At 31.9% G+C, this 16,855-nt stretch overlaps 2 protein-coding genes across 2 annotated transcripts in view; both read right to left on the bottom strand.

Moving 5' to 3' along the window:
- Positions 1 to 1,130: 1,130 nt before the first annotated feature.
- Positions 1,131 to 5,417, bottom strand: LOC136063475 (perakine reductase-like). Its single transcript, XM_065763919.1, has 7 exons — positions 5,213 to 5,417; positions 3,219 to 3,389; positions 2,843 to 3,046; positions 2,536 to 2,708; positions 2,254 to 2,350; positions 1,847 to 2,000; positions 1,131 to 1,569 (listed from the first exon to the last, which is right to left on the bottom strand). The coding sequence occupies exons 1-7, from the start codon at positions 5,270 to 5,272 to the stop codon at positions 1,394 to 1,396; spliced, it is 1,035 nt and encodes a 344-aa protein (XP_065619991.1). The 5' UTR covers positions 5,273 to 5,417; the 3' UTR covers positions 1,131 to 1,393.
- Positions 5,418 to 13,178: 7,761 nt separating this feature from the next.
- Positions 13,179 to 16,855, bottom strand: part of LOC112016410 (perakine reductase) — a 3,687-nt gene continuing 10 nt past the window's right edge. Inside the window, exons 1-7 of the mRNA XM_065763917.1 lie at positions 16,656 to 16,855; positions 15,510 to 15,680; positions 14,894 to 15,097; positions 14,591 to 14,763; positions 14,310 to 14,406; positions 13,935 to 14,088; positions 13,179 to 13,688 (exon numbers count right to left, since the gene is read on the bottom strand). The exon at positions 16,656 to 16,855 is cut by the window's right edge and continues 10 nt beyond it. Of these exons, the coding sequence (XP_065619989.1) occupies positions 13,492 to 13,688; positions 13,935 to 14,088; positions 14,310 to 14,406; positions 14,591 to 14,763; positions 14,894 to 15,097; positions 15,510 to 15,680; positions 16,656 to 16,715 (1,056 nt within the window). The 5' untranslated portion in view covers positions 16,716 to 16,855 and the 3' untranslated portion in view covers positions 13,179 to 13,491. The remainder of the gene's footprint in view (positions 13,689 to 13,934; positions 14,089 to 14,309; positions 14,407 to 14,590; positions 14,764 to 14,893; positions 15,098 to 15,509; positions 15,681 to 16,655) is intronic.

Here is a 16,855-nt window from a genome sequence, read left to right as displayed (position 1 = left end):
ATTGAAATGTTATACCACTGCATACCCTTGATGCAGTAGTCACTTTACAAGTATAAGTGCTTGTGAGGTGTGGGGGGTAAGAGCCTAGATTCAAGTCTCCAGGAGGGAGCTTCATACACATATACACTTAAATTATGCTATAATAGAATTTCTATATTGTATAAAAAAAAAATTAAAAAACATTGAAATGCTATCATCTATCATAATGGAATTTGATGTTTTTTTAAATCCTAGAAATCAATCAATACTACGATTGATTTTTTACTAGAGATGTTACAACAAAATTTTTTTTTTTTTAATGTATAAAATCAAAAATTTCTTAAAAAAAATCATTTTCAATTATGTTGCGAATCTTAGTTTTGATGAAATTCATAATTAATATATTTGCCCCGTAGTTGCACTAGAAATTGGAAAATTAAGCACAAGTATAACCACCCTATAAACAAGTTGGTAGGCTCTTGAATGCTCACGTGCCTCTTGAGGATATAGAGCCAAGCTAAGCATAAGTAATTGGATGCGCACTAAACCATTGATTTAATTAACTGAGAATTTATTACAGCATAAAAAATATTTACTCAATAATAAAGCTCAATTGTAAATCCTATTTCAACCTAATCTAAATGCATGTGATGAACCATTAATAGAGGAAGGCTCAAAGTGATAGCTTTTGATGTGGTTGTGATGAAATTTTTCATGTGGTTGAACACAAAGCTTCATTGTTCGTATTGGGAGCTTCCCCATTACTCATCAATAGGGAGAGTAGGTGCTATGTGACTTGGATGTGCCGAGTCATCTAGCACTTGAATTGCCTAACATGACAGGCTTTCAATGCCTGGGATGTCCATTCACTCAGGTGGCATAAAGCACCCGGCATCCTGCAAGGGCCCCTTACTATAGGACAAAGCAACAAATTGAGCGTTAGAAAGCCGTTTCGAGTTAGCGCATCCGTTTTCTTACTCGTTAGCGTTTTAGAAAGATTGCAAAGGAAGGACTGAAAGAAGAGTCCGGGAAACAAAATAGCATTACATTAGGACTAGAACTATGGGGCGTACTCAACTCAAAAAGAGGAAAAATTGATAGACAGAGAAAAGAAAAAGGCTTCATAAATTGAAGAAGAAAATAGCCTAAAGTAAGAATGGAATGAATGACACTTATCGTATTAGGGAAAAAAACAGAAGGAAGAAGCTACCACAGAGAGAGAGAGAGAGAGAGAGAGAGAGAGAGGGGGGGGGTGTTGATACGATACAAAACACCCATGTTATTTGCTGTAGGGTCCATCTTTTTGTTCACCATAGGAGGACTCACAGGAATAGGCGATACTGATAACACAAAGCATAGTGATTAATTAATCAACTGATGAGGAAGTTAGTGACGCTGTATCTACAATTTGCGATCACTTTGATGGAGTATTTGCATCCTTCCAGTTATACTTAGATAACATGGCCAGATCTCTTTCACCACCTACTTCGTTAAGGGGCACAGCATCACTAATTTCTTTCAAATCCTCTTGTGTAAGTTTCACTCCCAAGGATCCAATGTTGTTATAAAGATTCTTAACTTTAGTTGTCCCTGTAAATCATTCAATCAATGAATTTCACATCATGTTCAAATCCAAGTTCATGAAACAGAAATTTTCAATTAAGCAAAGTCTAACAAGAAAGGGTAAGTTCGTAAGTTGTAGATGTAGTAGGAACATAATTCTCTAACCATACAATTAAAAACTGTACTTTCGTTTCTCAGGGAAAAAAGAAAGAGCTAATGCTAGAAGTGAGCAAGTAACCACATAAAGAATTTAATCACATACTTGCGAAGATAGCAAAAGAAATTAAGAGACAAATATACATACCAGGGATTGGGATTATATCATCCCCCTGATGGAGAAGCCAGGCCAGAGCTAGCTGAGGCGGAGTGCAAGCATGCTTTGCAGCCAGGTTGGCAAGCCGTGCATATAGAAGTTTGTTTTTCTCTAAGTTCTCCCCCATGAACCTTGGATGTATAGCCTATGCCATAAATATTGATGTGTATGGTATACATACCAATATGTAAGTATACATTGTTATCTTAAAAGGCATAAAGATATAATGTAATCCAATGGTGGATTTGATAATAAACACTTTAAATCAAAAGTAATTGAGTAGTGTAGCATTGTTAAAAGTTACATTAAAGTGTAACTTGAACCCAGCCATATAAATATATATGTTTGTGTTCAAAAACCATGGAATCACTTTATTATATAGATTAGTAGTCACATACCAGCACACTCTCACTAGGCAAGCTCTCAACGACTGCTTTACCAGCTAAGAACCCAAGACCAAGAGGGCTATATGCCACTATCCCAATGCCAAGCTCTCTGAGATCACCAAGAACTTTAATGATGCATGATGTGAAATTTCCTGATAGTCTATTGTTCTAAAAATATCTTCTTCAAAACCGATTCTATATATGGTCACAAGGACAAACTTTAAATTATGTTAAGAATTCAATTGGCTATAAAATGCAAATAACGGAGCTAGATTTAAAAAAAATTAAAAAGACCTGCATAGTGGAACTATCTCATCTTCGATATCACGGGTCCACAGAGAATATTCCATTTCTAAGGCAGTGATGGGATGAACTGCATGAGCTCTTCTTATTGTGTCTACACTAGGTTCTGATAACCCAATGTATTTTATTTTTCCTTCCTCCACCAGCTTCTTCAGCTCCTCCATCTACAATGCCAAAATAGGTTATAACTTCTAAATGCAAAAGGAAATGAAGTTTAAATCCAGTACAGTTCATCCATTAAATAGATGAAAATAAATAGTTTGTATAAATATAAAAGTACAAATATCTTGACACTCACGGTTTCCTCTATTGGCACTGAAGTGTCCACACGGTGTTGAAAGTACAAATCAATATAGTCCACGTCAAGATACTTAAGACTAGCTTCACAGCATTGCCGTACATATTCAGGGGTACCCTTGACACCAACTTGACCTTTCTCTGCTTTAGTAATACCGAATTTTGTAGCTAGTTGAATTTTCTCCCTACCAAGCTGCTTCAAAGCCTAAAAAGACAAAATAATTAGTTTAATGTTCGAATATGTATGTTCCTAGGGCTACTTTCTTCAATTGGACACAAATCGAAACTAAACATACATAATAAAAAAAAAAGCATGCAAGCAAGGTGTGACCTAAAATGACATTTTTCATTTCAATGTGATTAGAAAGTAGAAGTACCTTGCCAACCATGATCTCGTTATCATGGTTTTTTCCGTAGACATCTGCAGTATCAAAGAAGGTTATACCCCTTTGAAAAGCCTCCTTTATAACAGAGCATCCAGCATCATGCGATAAAGGAGCATTTAGTATTCCAGAAAGTCCGCCACATCCAAAGCCCAATCTTGAAACCTACACCCAAAAAAGGAAACCACAAGAAGATCATTGAGGCCGTTTCTTGCAAGTAAAATTCATACCAGTCCGATAACTTGTGTTTCTATAAGTCTTCAGGTTGGAGGCAGAGGTGGCCCAACATATTTGGAGGCCTATGATGATATAATTAAATGAGGCTTTTTTATTATCACTTAAATAATATTTAACTAGTACTTAATCTCATAAATTTTTTTTTTATAACAAAAATCTATTCATTTCATTTTGTAATAAGCTTTTTTTTGGGGGTGGGGGAATGCTAAAGCTATAACAAATTTTAATAAAAAAACTTTCAAATGATGTAGAAATGAATGCGATTAATGACATCTCAAGAAGATAATAAACAAGCATTTGAATGAATGATGTTAGAGATATTATAAATTTTATAACATGAGGCTTACAAAGATGTATCACTAATCACAAAAAATAATTCAAAAATGCATTTAATAAGTTATTGATGTCCACATATCATATTAATTGTCACATCAATCTGTAAAGTTTTCAACTAAAATTAATAATATTTCTAACATTTTCCTATCTGAATTATTTCTTATGATTAGTGAAACATATATTTGTAAGGAAGAATGCTAGAGATACAAAAACTTTTACAAACGGGTGATGTGATAAATGACTATAGATAAATAAAAAAGTGATATTATCGGTCGGTCTAGATAAGAACCAATAAAAAGTTGATTATAACAACAATTTGTAAAAATGTTGTAAAATAGTTTGTAACTATAGTATTACTTTATTTGTAAGACTCATATATTTAAAGTTGTATTATCTCTAGCATTACTCAATTCTTTGGGACTTCTTAAAAGTAGAGGAAAAATATATATCTAATTTTTTTTTTTTTTCTATATCTCCAATTTTTCTTTTAAAAAAATATCAATTTTTCCTCCAAAATTTGGGGCCTTCCTCTAGTAGGGGCCCTAGGCGGTGGCCTAAGTGGCCTAGGCCTAGGGCCGGCCCTGGTTGGAGGTGTGTTCAAATTGATCAATACAATTGGTCGTTTCTATGCTTCTTACAGATGAGATGAAGATGCTATCATGAAGCTAAAATAATCTAAAAGAATATTTACTTTGTCTTGCTAAATATTAATCTGTTATCTTTTTTTTCTTGATAAATAAATATTAATCTGTTATCTGTATAAACCTGACCTCTCTAAGTTCACACATGTTACAACAAACTCTGAAGGCTTCGTCTGAATGACAAAATTTCATCTGTTTCCACAATTCTCATGACAGAAACAGCAGTGCATCTCATATGAGATTCACAAGTGTGGTGTAGAGGTCTTATGCTAAATCATTTCAATTGTCCGATTTCTCTATTCTAAGGCTTTTTTGCCACCCCCAGTTAGCCTTAGGACAAGATGATACTTGTGGTTTACTCTATGACACACCCACTGTACTATACAGAATAGTCATATGTCATATTACATCCATATGCATGCAGATGATCGTCATATATACTATTATTCTGGTGTAAATATCTAAAGCCCCTAACAATGCAAACACAAAAGCAATTCTTTACAGACTATGGGTGAGAAATTGAAGATCGTAAGACCCTCTTAAGGACACCAAACAGGGAAGCATTGAGACTTCTTCTTTGTTTTTAAGCTTTCTGGTTCAAAATACAAACAATAAGGAGACGTAGAGATGCAATTCAACCCAACATATACACTACAGTAACTGGTCCAGAAAAAAATGTAGGGTTGGTGAAAAAACTAGTGCCTATTACTTTTTGCAAGAAGTCCTCCAATTTATAATACTGGAATACCCATCAGTCGGGGAAAAGAAGCTTACCTCCAGTCCCTGACTGCCAAGTCTTACTCTTGGAATTTGGATATGAGGCTTCTCCTCCATTCTCAGCAAATTACTGCACTGCTTACTTTTTTCTTTTTCTTTTTTCTTTTTTTCTAAATACTGCACTGCTTACTTTACACTGGTAAAAGTTGTAACTTTTATATTCTCATTCTCCCACCGACCAATGATTAAAAGAAGGATACTTAGTTAGATAGGAACCGATATCATGTGATGTGAATGACTATCAAATTGTGGTTGCTAGCTCTGGCAAGTAGCATAAGGCATGCTGTGTTTACCAAAATTTATAAGGGATATTTTTGCTTTATAACTGACTATTTTACCCTCTGCCATTGAGACATCCCAGAAACTTCATTGATTTATAGTGCGGTAAATTGACTTTAGATTGGTATGGTTTATGTCACATTTTAAGCCAATAAACCTACTACCCAGATACTCAGGAGGGGATAAAAATTTACTTATATTTTTAAAACTCAAAGAAATTGAAAGGAAAAATGGTATCAAATTCTTTGACTTTGGTTATAGGATTATTGTTAGTTAAAAGTTAAAAATGAGTGTTTATCACCTTTTCAGATATAATAACTAAAGTATTTGTAACAAAATAGTTTTTTCCTGAAGTTAAAACTATATGTGAAAGAATTATAGAAATGATAAAGTTTAGTTACAAAATTAGTTGTAACTTTAAGTTATAAAATTAGTTGTAGTTTTAAGTTACAAACTTGCTCAATATCTTCTTATTAGAGGTGAATTTTAACAAATCCACCATTAGATGATATATTTTTCTTATATTCTCCATACTTACAAAATTTTAAAAAAAACTGAAGATCAATAACTATGTCATCAATAAATTGTTTAAATTGCAAATTTTTTTAGTTTAAAATTATACATAAAATATAAACTTATAGATCATATAGTAAATAATATCTGATTGACAAAAATTTGATATGTATATTAAAAGTGTAAAAAACATGTAATTCAATAGTTAGATTTCTAAAATATGTATTAATATTTATTTTATTAAATAAAATTATAGCATAATGCTACAATCAATTTTATAACTAAACTTTATCTTTATAAAAACATTGAAAAAAAAATTGATTTTTTTAATTAAAAGTAAATAGTGCTACATGATATTGAGTGCGTTGAAAACATGCAGCAATAATGGTGCTANTTAGGAAATGTTCAAAATTTGAAGTAATAACATAAAGTAATGTTGCATTAATATAAAGAATTTTTTATTAAATTAATGGTGTAATATAAAATTAAGAGGCCGAATTAGACTATAAAGTAAACATCATAAAATTAGAAATTAGTTATTATGTGGTGTAATAAGTTGATTTTTTTTTAATCATAGTTTTTGTTCTTCAATGCATTAGAGTCAACATAATTTTTTTATAATATAATGTTAATGTTTAGTTAGCTTATGAAAATATCATAGAAAATTTATGATGTCATGTTTACGTTATTGAAATATGAAAGTGGTAGGTGAAACACTGAGTGAAAATAGTAATATCCTACTAATAGAATTTTTTTATAATCCAAAATTTGTAAAAAAAATGTAAGGTGAAAAGCTAAATGAAAAATTATTCTAACAAAACGCCACATGGTAGAGCTGCATTGTCTCCCACATGAGGTTTTTAATTTCTTATATAAACTTTTAAAAAAAAACCATATAAAATTAGTGCACACCTATAGATAATTAATATGTGCATTTACTCTATTGGCATATTCAATAAAATAAAAATTTGACATAAATACAATTTTGATAAGGTGGAAGCCTAAATGAGAGAAACTCAAGGAATGTGCCACTTGACAAAATCTCATACTCAAGAAATGAGTGAGACTCAAGGAATGTCCCACATGAGATCTCTACTTACTGATGTAATACAAAATTAAGGGACAAAGAATTTAGACTGTAAAGAAAATATCATAAAATTAGAAATTAGTTATTATACGGTGTAATAAGTTGATTATCTATTTAATCATTGTTTTTGTTTCTTCAATGCATTGGGGTTAGCATAATTTTTTTATGTATATAATATACTGTTAATGTATAGTTGATTTATGAAAATATTATAGAAAATTTATGATGTTATGTTTACATTATCGAAGTATGATAGTGGTCAGTTAAACACTCAGTTAAAATAGTAATATCCTACGAATAGAATTTTATTATAATCCAAAATATGTAAAAAAATGTAAGGTGGAAAGCTAAATGAAATTTTACTTTTACAAAGTGCCACATGGTAGAACTACATGGTCTTCCACATGAGGTTTTTACTTTCTCATATAAATTTTTTTTAAACCATATAAAATTCTTATAGATATATATATATATATATATATATATATATATATAATTAGTGCACACATATAGTAATTAATATGTGCATTTACTCTATTGACACATTCAACAAACTAAAAATTTGTCATAAATGCAAACTTTGATGAGGTAGAAGCCTAAATGAGAGAGACACAAAAAATGTGCTACTTCGTAAAACCTCATACTCTTCCACATGAGGTTTCTACTTTTATTTTTATATATATATATATATATATATTAATTGATTGATGACTAGTCGCAGATCCACGCAATACTTGAGAATAGATAATTATTTTGTAATTGTAATATAATGTATAATTTGTTCTCTAAATTTTGTTGAAGAGAATTTTATTCTCCCTAAAAATTAAACAATTTATAAAATTATTTTTCATCTTTCTATCTCTACCAATATATCATTCCATTATTTTTGATATGTTTGATTGATAGTATTCTTGTATAAGGTTATTCATATTGTTCGAAATTATGTTATATTATGCTATGTTTTTTTCTTTTTTTGTACAACTAAACTTTTTAAGTTTCAAATAAATAATTCAAATGCTTCATTTTCTTAATAAAGGAGATTATTATGATAATTAAAATTCATAACAAACTTATACTGAATTTGTATAATTTATTCTTTAAATTTTATTGTATATAACTTGTTCTTCCTGTAAATTAAACAATTTCAAAAGTAATTTTCATCAATCTATTTTTACAAATATATAAAAAAAATTTATGATTTTATGTTTTTTTATCGAATTTATTATTCTTTTTGAAATGGTCCATATTCCTCTTACTATTGTTATTATGCATTATATTTTCCTAATTTCTTTTGGTACAACTAAAATTTTTAGGTTTTAAAGTTATTATTCAAATTCTCATTCTTTTAAAGAGATTATTATGATAACCAAAACTTATCCTATAATTACAATTTATATTATTCAAATAATTGATAATACTCTCAACCAAAATTTGTCATTTTCCATTCTTAAGTACACCAAATTAGACCGAATGAACCAAAGTGAATTGAAATTGAACAAATTAGACAAAATGGACCGAAGTGAAGAAAGTAGATCGAATTGACAGAATTGGATTGAATTTGATTGAAATGGATCGTAATAGACCGGATGGACTGAAGTGAACCAAACAGGACCAATTTGTTATGTTTCTTTTTCTTTTTTTCTTTTTTTTCTTTACAACTAAAGTTTTTAAGTTTCAAATATATTATTTAAATTTCTCATTCTCTTAAAGAGGATTATCATGATAATCAAAACTCATCACAAAATTACACTTGATATTACTCAAATAATTGATTGGCACAATCAAATACATAGCCAAGATTGTGTTTTGATATATATTCAAATTCTCACTTCCAAAATGACTAAATATTAACTCAAACAAAAATTAAACCAAAGCAATAAGAGGGAGAGAGAGGAGTTGTAATAGAGAACTCAAAAAACACAATACCAAAAAGTATTAACCCAAAATAGAGTTATAAGAAACACAATGATTCGTCAACCTAAAGTAGGGTTGCAAGAAAGAATGAAAAACAAAGCAATATTAATCAAGAACTTAAAATGTGAAGCATAAAAATATCCTTTACCATATAATATTTACTGACAGAATTTTGTACATAAGCTTTGTTAGAAATTTGACAAAGTTTCTCAATAGCCAAACTTTCTCTCCGTCGTATCAAAAGCATAGAAAACATATATAAAAAATATATATATATAAGCCAAAGAAAAAAAAAAATGAAACAACTACTTTCAGAACCTAAAATACAACAAAGCCATATTTCTAGAGAGAAAAAAAAGTTACCTTTAATACGTTAAACATTTTATTAAACTATTTTATCTTCCTATCTCTACCAATATATCATGCAATTATTTTGGGAGTGTTTGATTGGTATTATTCCTTTATGAGGTGGTATAGATTCTTCAAAATTATGTTATACTTTTAAGTTTCAAATAAATTATTCAAATTCGTCATCCTCTTAAAGGAGATTATCATGATAATAAAAAATCCTAACAAAATTGCACTTAATATTACACAAATATAGGCACACTCAAATGCATAATCAATATTGTGTTTTGATATAAATTCAAGGAAAAAAATGCAAAACTGACCCACTAATTTTCACTGTTTTTCATTTCAGTTCTTTAACTTTCAGTTTTGTCAATTCAGTCCTCTAACTTTCAATTTTTGTCAATTTAAGGCTCCGTTATAATCCAGTTACTGCTGCCGTTAGATAGGCTCTATGGAAAAGGACAAAATGGTAAATGAAGATTCGAGGTGGAGTTGAGAATTTTCTCGTGATTTTTTATCATGCTGATCATGCCTTTATCAATGAAGATCCAGCCGATCGATTTTAACACACCGGAAGAGAGATGAGGATCGACTCAGTGAAGCCAATGGCGAAGTCTCGACTGAAGAGGTTTTTTGATTTCCCGAGCGTTCTGAGGAATTCCACAGTGGCGCCGAAAGAGACAATGAGGTCCAAATTCAATGCGAGAACAAAGACGATGGAGGTGGTGATTAAGACAAAAGGTCAGACAAGGGTTTCTAAACCGAGAGCTGTGGCTATCAATGCAATCATTGCACCCATGGTTGATAAGAGAAATACTCACATGAATGTCAGCATTGCGTCCCTGATTGCCGCCTTTATCGCACCCATCTCCTTCACTTCAACACACACACACTCTCCCTAATTTTGTGTTTTGTTCTTTTGGCAGTGGCAAAAGAAAAAGACTGGCGGCAGACACCACAAACAAACAAAGGTACCAAAACACTTTTAGCTCCCTCTCCTCTCTGAGTCTGACTGACTCTCTTCTTTCTCTCTTATCCATATCTAATTTTCTATATACTAATACGATTCAGTTCCCGAGCGTTCTAAGGAATTCCACAGTGGCGCCAGAGAAGGTTGTGGACAAGGAGCCGCATTTTCAGAAGGACGGCTTTAATGGCTCGGTTATGGTGGCACCGGTGGTGGCCGCTAAGTTTGAGTCGAATTTTGTGTGTTTGGACAGTATGGTACAAAACTTCATTGAAGAGAACAATAACAACAACAATGAGAAGCAATCCGATGCGATCAGGTGTGGCTGTAACCGCTGCAACTGTTTTAACCGGAACTGTATTGATAGCAGTTCGGAAGATGAATTGGACTCTTTCGACGATTCTAACTATTCTTCCACAGCGTCGTCTCAACTCCACCTCCAATCTTCAATTTACCATTTTGTCCTTTTCCACAAAGCCTATCTAACAACAGCAGTAATTGAGTTGTAACAGAGCATTGAATTGACAAAAATTAAAAGTTAGAGGACTGAATTAACAAAACTGAAAGTTAGAAGACTGAAATGAAAAACAGTGAAAGTTAGAGGGTCAGTTTTGCATTTTTGCCTAAATTCAATTATCCCTTCCAAAATAACAAAGTATTAACTCAAACAAAAATCAATCTAAAGTTATAAAAGGGAGAGAGACTACTTGAGATGGGGAATTCAAAAATACAACACCAATACGTATTAACCCAAAATATAGTTTAAAAAAAACACAATGATTCATCAACTTAAAGTAAAGTTACAAGGAAGAATATAAAATCGAGAGAGAGAATAATCACTTTTTTAAGAGAGAATAACAAATTTATAGAAAATAAGATGAGAAGAAAAAGAGTAAAACTAAAAGATATAGTAATAAACATTAAATTATCTAAGTCATGCTATGTAATAGAAGATCATTATATTTTTTATATACTATCTTATAATTCAATAAGATAACATCTATGAAATTAAAGAAAAGAAAAAATATAACAACTTTAAAATACAAAACTAAATCACATCAACCTTAAGTAGAGTTGTAAAGAACACAAAAATTCATCAACCTAAAGTAGAGATGCAAGAAAAATAATAAAATCCACCAAAAAATGAAAAGAGAGAGAGAGAAATAACTTTTTGTGTGTGGGAAGACTATGCATATAGAATGTGAGTGGATTGCAAATTTAAAGTAAGAGGACATGAATAAGAAAAGCCAAAAATAAGAGGAAGATAAGGAGATAGAGGATGAGTGATATTAAGGTAATTAGCAGTGAGGATATGAAAGACAAAAGAGATAAGAAAGATTGGAGAATGTGTAAAAATAAGTGGAGAAATTAATGATAGGAAGATGATGAGTTGAGAAAGAGAAAAGATGATTAATTATATAGAATATGTGAAGTGGGAAACCCCAATATATATATATATAAATATATATTACCAAACAGAATTAGTTGATGGGTATATTCTATATGACATTGAATGATTTCAATACTTTTCTTTTCTTTTTTTAATCAAGAAAGAGAAATTTATGAAGAACTGGCAAAGGAATCCGGTCAAATTGGGCTCGACAATTCATAAATGTAGTGTTGGTAGCTATGGAAATAGTTGTGGTGCTGGCCACGGTGGTGACTTGGAATTTTGTTTTGGGGAAGATGGTCTTCTCCTTTCAAAAACAAATAAATAATATGACGTGAAGCTTTTTGAAAAATCCACCATCAACGTTCTCTATAAATAGATTAACCTTCACAACACGCGCTCATCCAAATCAAATCCCAAAATTTAAGAGAACATTTTTTCTTGCAATATCTAAAGGGTCACCTTGTGTTGAGTATGCAAGTTGTAGAAGTTCCACTTGAAGAAAAATAAAAATTTGAGTAATCTATATATATATATATATATATAGCCAAAGCTCAAAAAAATTCCAATTAAATTTTGATTGGTTCTTAATTTTGGGACACATGTCCCATTTAATTTTTAATTTTGTCCCAAATGAATTATTGATCGTAAAAATCGAAGAGTCTAAATCCAATTAGATTTTAAATTGAAGTCCAATTTTCTGCCAAGTATCCATCTAAATTTTTAATTTTTGTGTCAAGTAAATTATTGAGTGCAAAAACTAAAGAATCTAAAACCAATTAAATTCTAGATTATATATATATATATATATATAAAATGAGAAACTATTATATATTTTTAAAATGAATGGTTTAAAAAAAGTGTAAGCTAATAGCGTGTATAATTTGAACATCTTCTAAAAAAATACTAATTTGAACCGTATAATTGTGATTGTTTTTAATTACATTTATACATATGCATAGGGTTACACACTAGTTAATATAACATAAATGAGTCTAAGTCCTTAGATTTAATCTTTTTTTTTTTGTAAATGGTATCCCTTACGCATTAATTGGAGTTCCACCAAGCCCCAAGGTATTATCTCCCTAGCATTGAACTCGATCGTAAGTCTCCCCCAACATATCATCTTCCTGATCAATTGGACATAAAGTAGTTCAAATATCTCAAACCATTTGCCTTCGTTTGATTACCATACCTTCAGTTCTACTTTTTCTGTGTCCTGTTACCAAGTCATTAATACTCTCGAATAGTTTCTGTTGGTGCCTAATTTAGCGTAAAAGAAGCTAAAGCTGCTATACCTGTATAACTAATCCCTTAACAATTATTTCCCAAAGTGAAAGTTCTGGAGAGGCTACAAATGTTCCACAAGACTTACGTCACAGGAAGATATTATAGTCCCACAAACATTAGACAATGAAAAGCATATTGAAGGGATTACTATACACCAAAAAAATCATTCACAGAGAAGAAATTTACCTCAAAGTTGTCATTAATTTACAGAACAAGAATTCTAAAAAGTGGAAGCAAAAAATGTAAGGCAGCTTAGAAAAGAAAACAGATAGGAAACTTTCCTACAAGTACACACTACACACCAAGATTTCAACATGAAAATGATAATACGTACATAATTCGTTCATCACTCATCCACAATTCTCTGAAGAAAATTCCTTCTCTCATCATATCAGCAAGACATTTACTTTTTCACTCGATCATTATTCCAGAAAAAGCAATATAGTAAGAAAATAAAAAAGAACATTTACATTGAAGGATCCACTTCATTTGTTCATAATTTGCAATTGCTTTGGTGGGGTATTTGCAGACTTCCAAACATATTGAGAAAACATGTCATATTCTCGTTGTCCACCAACTTCACCAATGGGCACAGCATCATGAATTTCTTTCAAATCGTCTTTTGTAAGCTTTACAGCCAATGAACCGATGTTGTTATCAAGGTTCCTAACTTTAGTTGTCCCTGCAAAATATCAAGAAGGAAACAAGAATCATCCATGTGATAAAAATCTCATGACATGCTCAAGACCATGTACAGCAATCAAGATTTACGCATAGGTTAACAAAGGAAAAAGTATAGTTTCCATAACAAATGAAGATTAGGATTTCTTTTTGCATGGTCATGAAGAAACCAAACAAGCATATACCAAATTAATTCAATCACATATATCAAAATGGTGGCATTTATAAAGGAAAGAGATGACTATACCAGGGATAGGGATTATGTCAATTCCCTGATGGAGAAGCCATGCCAAAGCTAGTTGAGGAGTGGTGCAGGAATGCTTTGCAGCCAGATTAGAAAATTTGCTATAAAGAAGTTTGTTTCTATCCAAATTCTCCTCACTGAACCTTGGATGATAAACCTGCGACAGGAACAAGAATTTGAGTTTAAAATGCAAATTCCTCAGCCAAACAATAAATTATTCGCCCATATGTGTAATTCATAATCTGGTAGGACAGCTTCAAGGTTAGGAGTTAGGATCTGCAGGGAATTTCTTGCATAATCTAACTCATTCAAATTAATAAATCAAAAAACCATAATACAAAAATTAATATTGCTCATTATTAATTCGTAGTCACATACCAACAAACTACCAGTGGGTAAGCTCTCAACAGCTCCCTTGCCACCAAAGAACCCACGACCAAGAGGACTATATGCCACTATCCCAATACCAAGCTCCCTGTAATAAAGTGGTGAAGCTTCATGAAGTAAATGATAAATTCTTCATTCAGATTTTGAAATACTCTTGAGTGTATCTAATTCAGAACCAATCCCAAGATTGCAAAGGCTACAACTTTCACCTTTGTACCTTACAAATTTGGTTTAACAATGCAAACATTAAATAGAGCTATATATCAACAAACCGGCAAAGTGGAATTATCTCGTCTTCAATTTCACGGGTCCACACAGAATACTCCATCTGTAAGGCAGTGATGGGATGAACTGCATGAGCTCTCCTTATTGTGTCTACACTAGCTTCTGATAACCCAATGTACTTTATCTTTCCTTCATCCACCAGATTCTTGAGCTCTCCCATCTTCCTTACAGAATGCAAGTCAGATGTAAACAGCCATCACAATTTCGAATATAGTCTTGTGCGTTCAAATAATAGATCAAGAGTTAGAAAAACATCTAAGAGGAGAAAAAGGAAATCTCTTTATGCTTACAGTATCCTCAATTGGCACTGAAAGGTCAACACGATGCTGATAGTAAAGATCAATGTAGCCTACATCAAGCCGTTTAAGACTAGCTTCACAGCATTTCCTGACGTATTCAGGGGTGCCCTTTGCCCCATATTTACCCTCCCCTAATACAGTGACTCCAAATTTTGTAGCCAGTTGAATTTTATCCCGAGGAAGCTGCTTCAAAGCCTGTGAATAACAACAATACTGCAGTAATTTTGGGGATTTAAATTTTCCACCAGATAATTCCAACAAAAGATTCATATCTGGAAAAAAAAAAGGTATTCTGGTTAAACCGTATTGCATATGCTGTGCACAAACAATAACATTCTTGCCATGTTTGAAGCATAAGTCAACTGGTCATATCATTTTTTGTGCCTTACTGCATTTATCTTAATTCATATTTTCACTCAATTTCCATGTTTGAATATTTCTCATTTAATTAAGAAAGAGAGGAGTTTCCACAACCCCCAATGGGAAGAATGGGGCTGGGGGATGGTAAATAGAACAATCAAAATTGAATAATCAAAAAAATGAAACATGATCATTTGTATGCTCAATTTATCAGCTTCAAACTTCAAAAATAAAAATAAAACATTACCTTCCCAACCATAATTTCATTATCATGATTATCTCCATAGAGATCTGATGTGTCAAAGAGGGTGATACCCCTGTTGAATACTTCCTTGATAACTGAACAACCATATTCATGAGAGTGAGGAGTGTTGTACACTCCTGACAGCCCCGCGCATCCAAAGCCCAATCTAGAAATCTTCAAACCAGAGAAGAACCCATTAAGAGAAAACATTAGTCTTAATCAAATGCAGTGCAAATAGTGATGAGAAGCTACAAAACTAAAACATTGGATTTCTTTATTCTTGGTAGGTCAAGTTAACACTTAGTCCCCAAGGTCAGCTCTATTTATCTATTAATTTCTCTAGATCTTACACAAGGAGTTACTTTCATAATGCTGGTAACGCGTTCAAGATTACTCCTTCGAGTGCAGGATCCTAAATTCTAATCCCATGGTTCAACATGATCTTTTTGTAATTAATAGGGAAAAAAAAAACCTTGCTAGATGTGACTTCGCAATTATTTCTTTATCAAATTTCTTATGCTGGATGACTCTGAAAGGCCTTGATTGAATATTATTGGAAGTTGTAGGAAAATAGTGAAGATTTGCATCTGCTTTTGTGATAATAGAAATGCAAATGGTACCTCTTGGTGTTTCCTAATAGAGAAGTCTACAGTTTAAATCCCCTCACCCCCATTCTAACTTTCAAATTGTAAAAAGAAAAAAAAAATGCAAATGGCAGCGGATGAAGAATCAATTTTTAAATTAATTATCATGTAATATTGTTCTTTCTGGCTGATATATTTTTCGAATAAGATTCTAGCATCCCAATAAATCCTAGAAAGCAAATCTTACACACTGTGATTGAAAAAGTTAAAATAAGATAGACTCTACAAAGTGCACACCTATATAATAAAATTTGCAACTTGAGAACATGTGATGTTAGTGTTGTTCCATTAAACACTTGGAGTATAGTAGTATACACACCACAGTAAATATCAGACAGGCAGCTATTGTCGAAACTAGATAGAAAGCCCAAGAAATGGATGCGAATCACAGTTGCAGTTGGTTTAACACTTATTTAATATATGAGCAAAATGAAGAGTGTCCATCTAACAAAATAAATGACTTCTCCAAAATGTTAGGAGAGAAGGAAGTGACAAACAAAGTTACCTCCAATCCCTGACTGCCAAGTTTCACTCTTGGGATCTGGATTTGGGGCTTCTCCTCCATTCTTGACAAACAAGAGCTTTGCAATGCTAGCCAAGATGTTTCAATGAAAAGTACTTCTCTTTCAAATCTTACAAGGTGCCGTAGTTTAGTCTTTTCCCACCAATACAATTATTGCTCCTAATACAGTTTGGTGGCTAGCA

The sequence above is a fragment of the Quercus suber genome, unplaced genomic scaffold (genome assembly GCF_002906115.3).
Source record: "Quercus suber isolate HL8 unplaced genomic scaffold, Cork oak 2.0 scaffold_532, whole genome shotgun sequence".
Taxonomy (NCBI): Eukaryota; Viridiplantae; Streptophyta; class Magnoliopsida; order Fagales; family Fagaceae; genus Quercus; species Quercus suber.
Note: the sequence above shows the minus strand (reverse complement) of the source record. Positions and strands in the feature narration are given on the sequence as shown.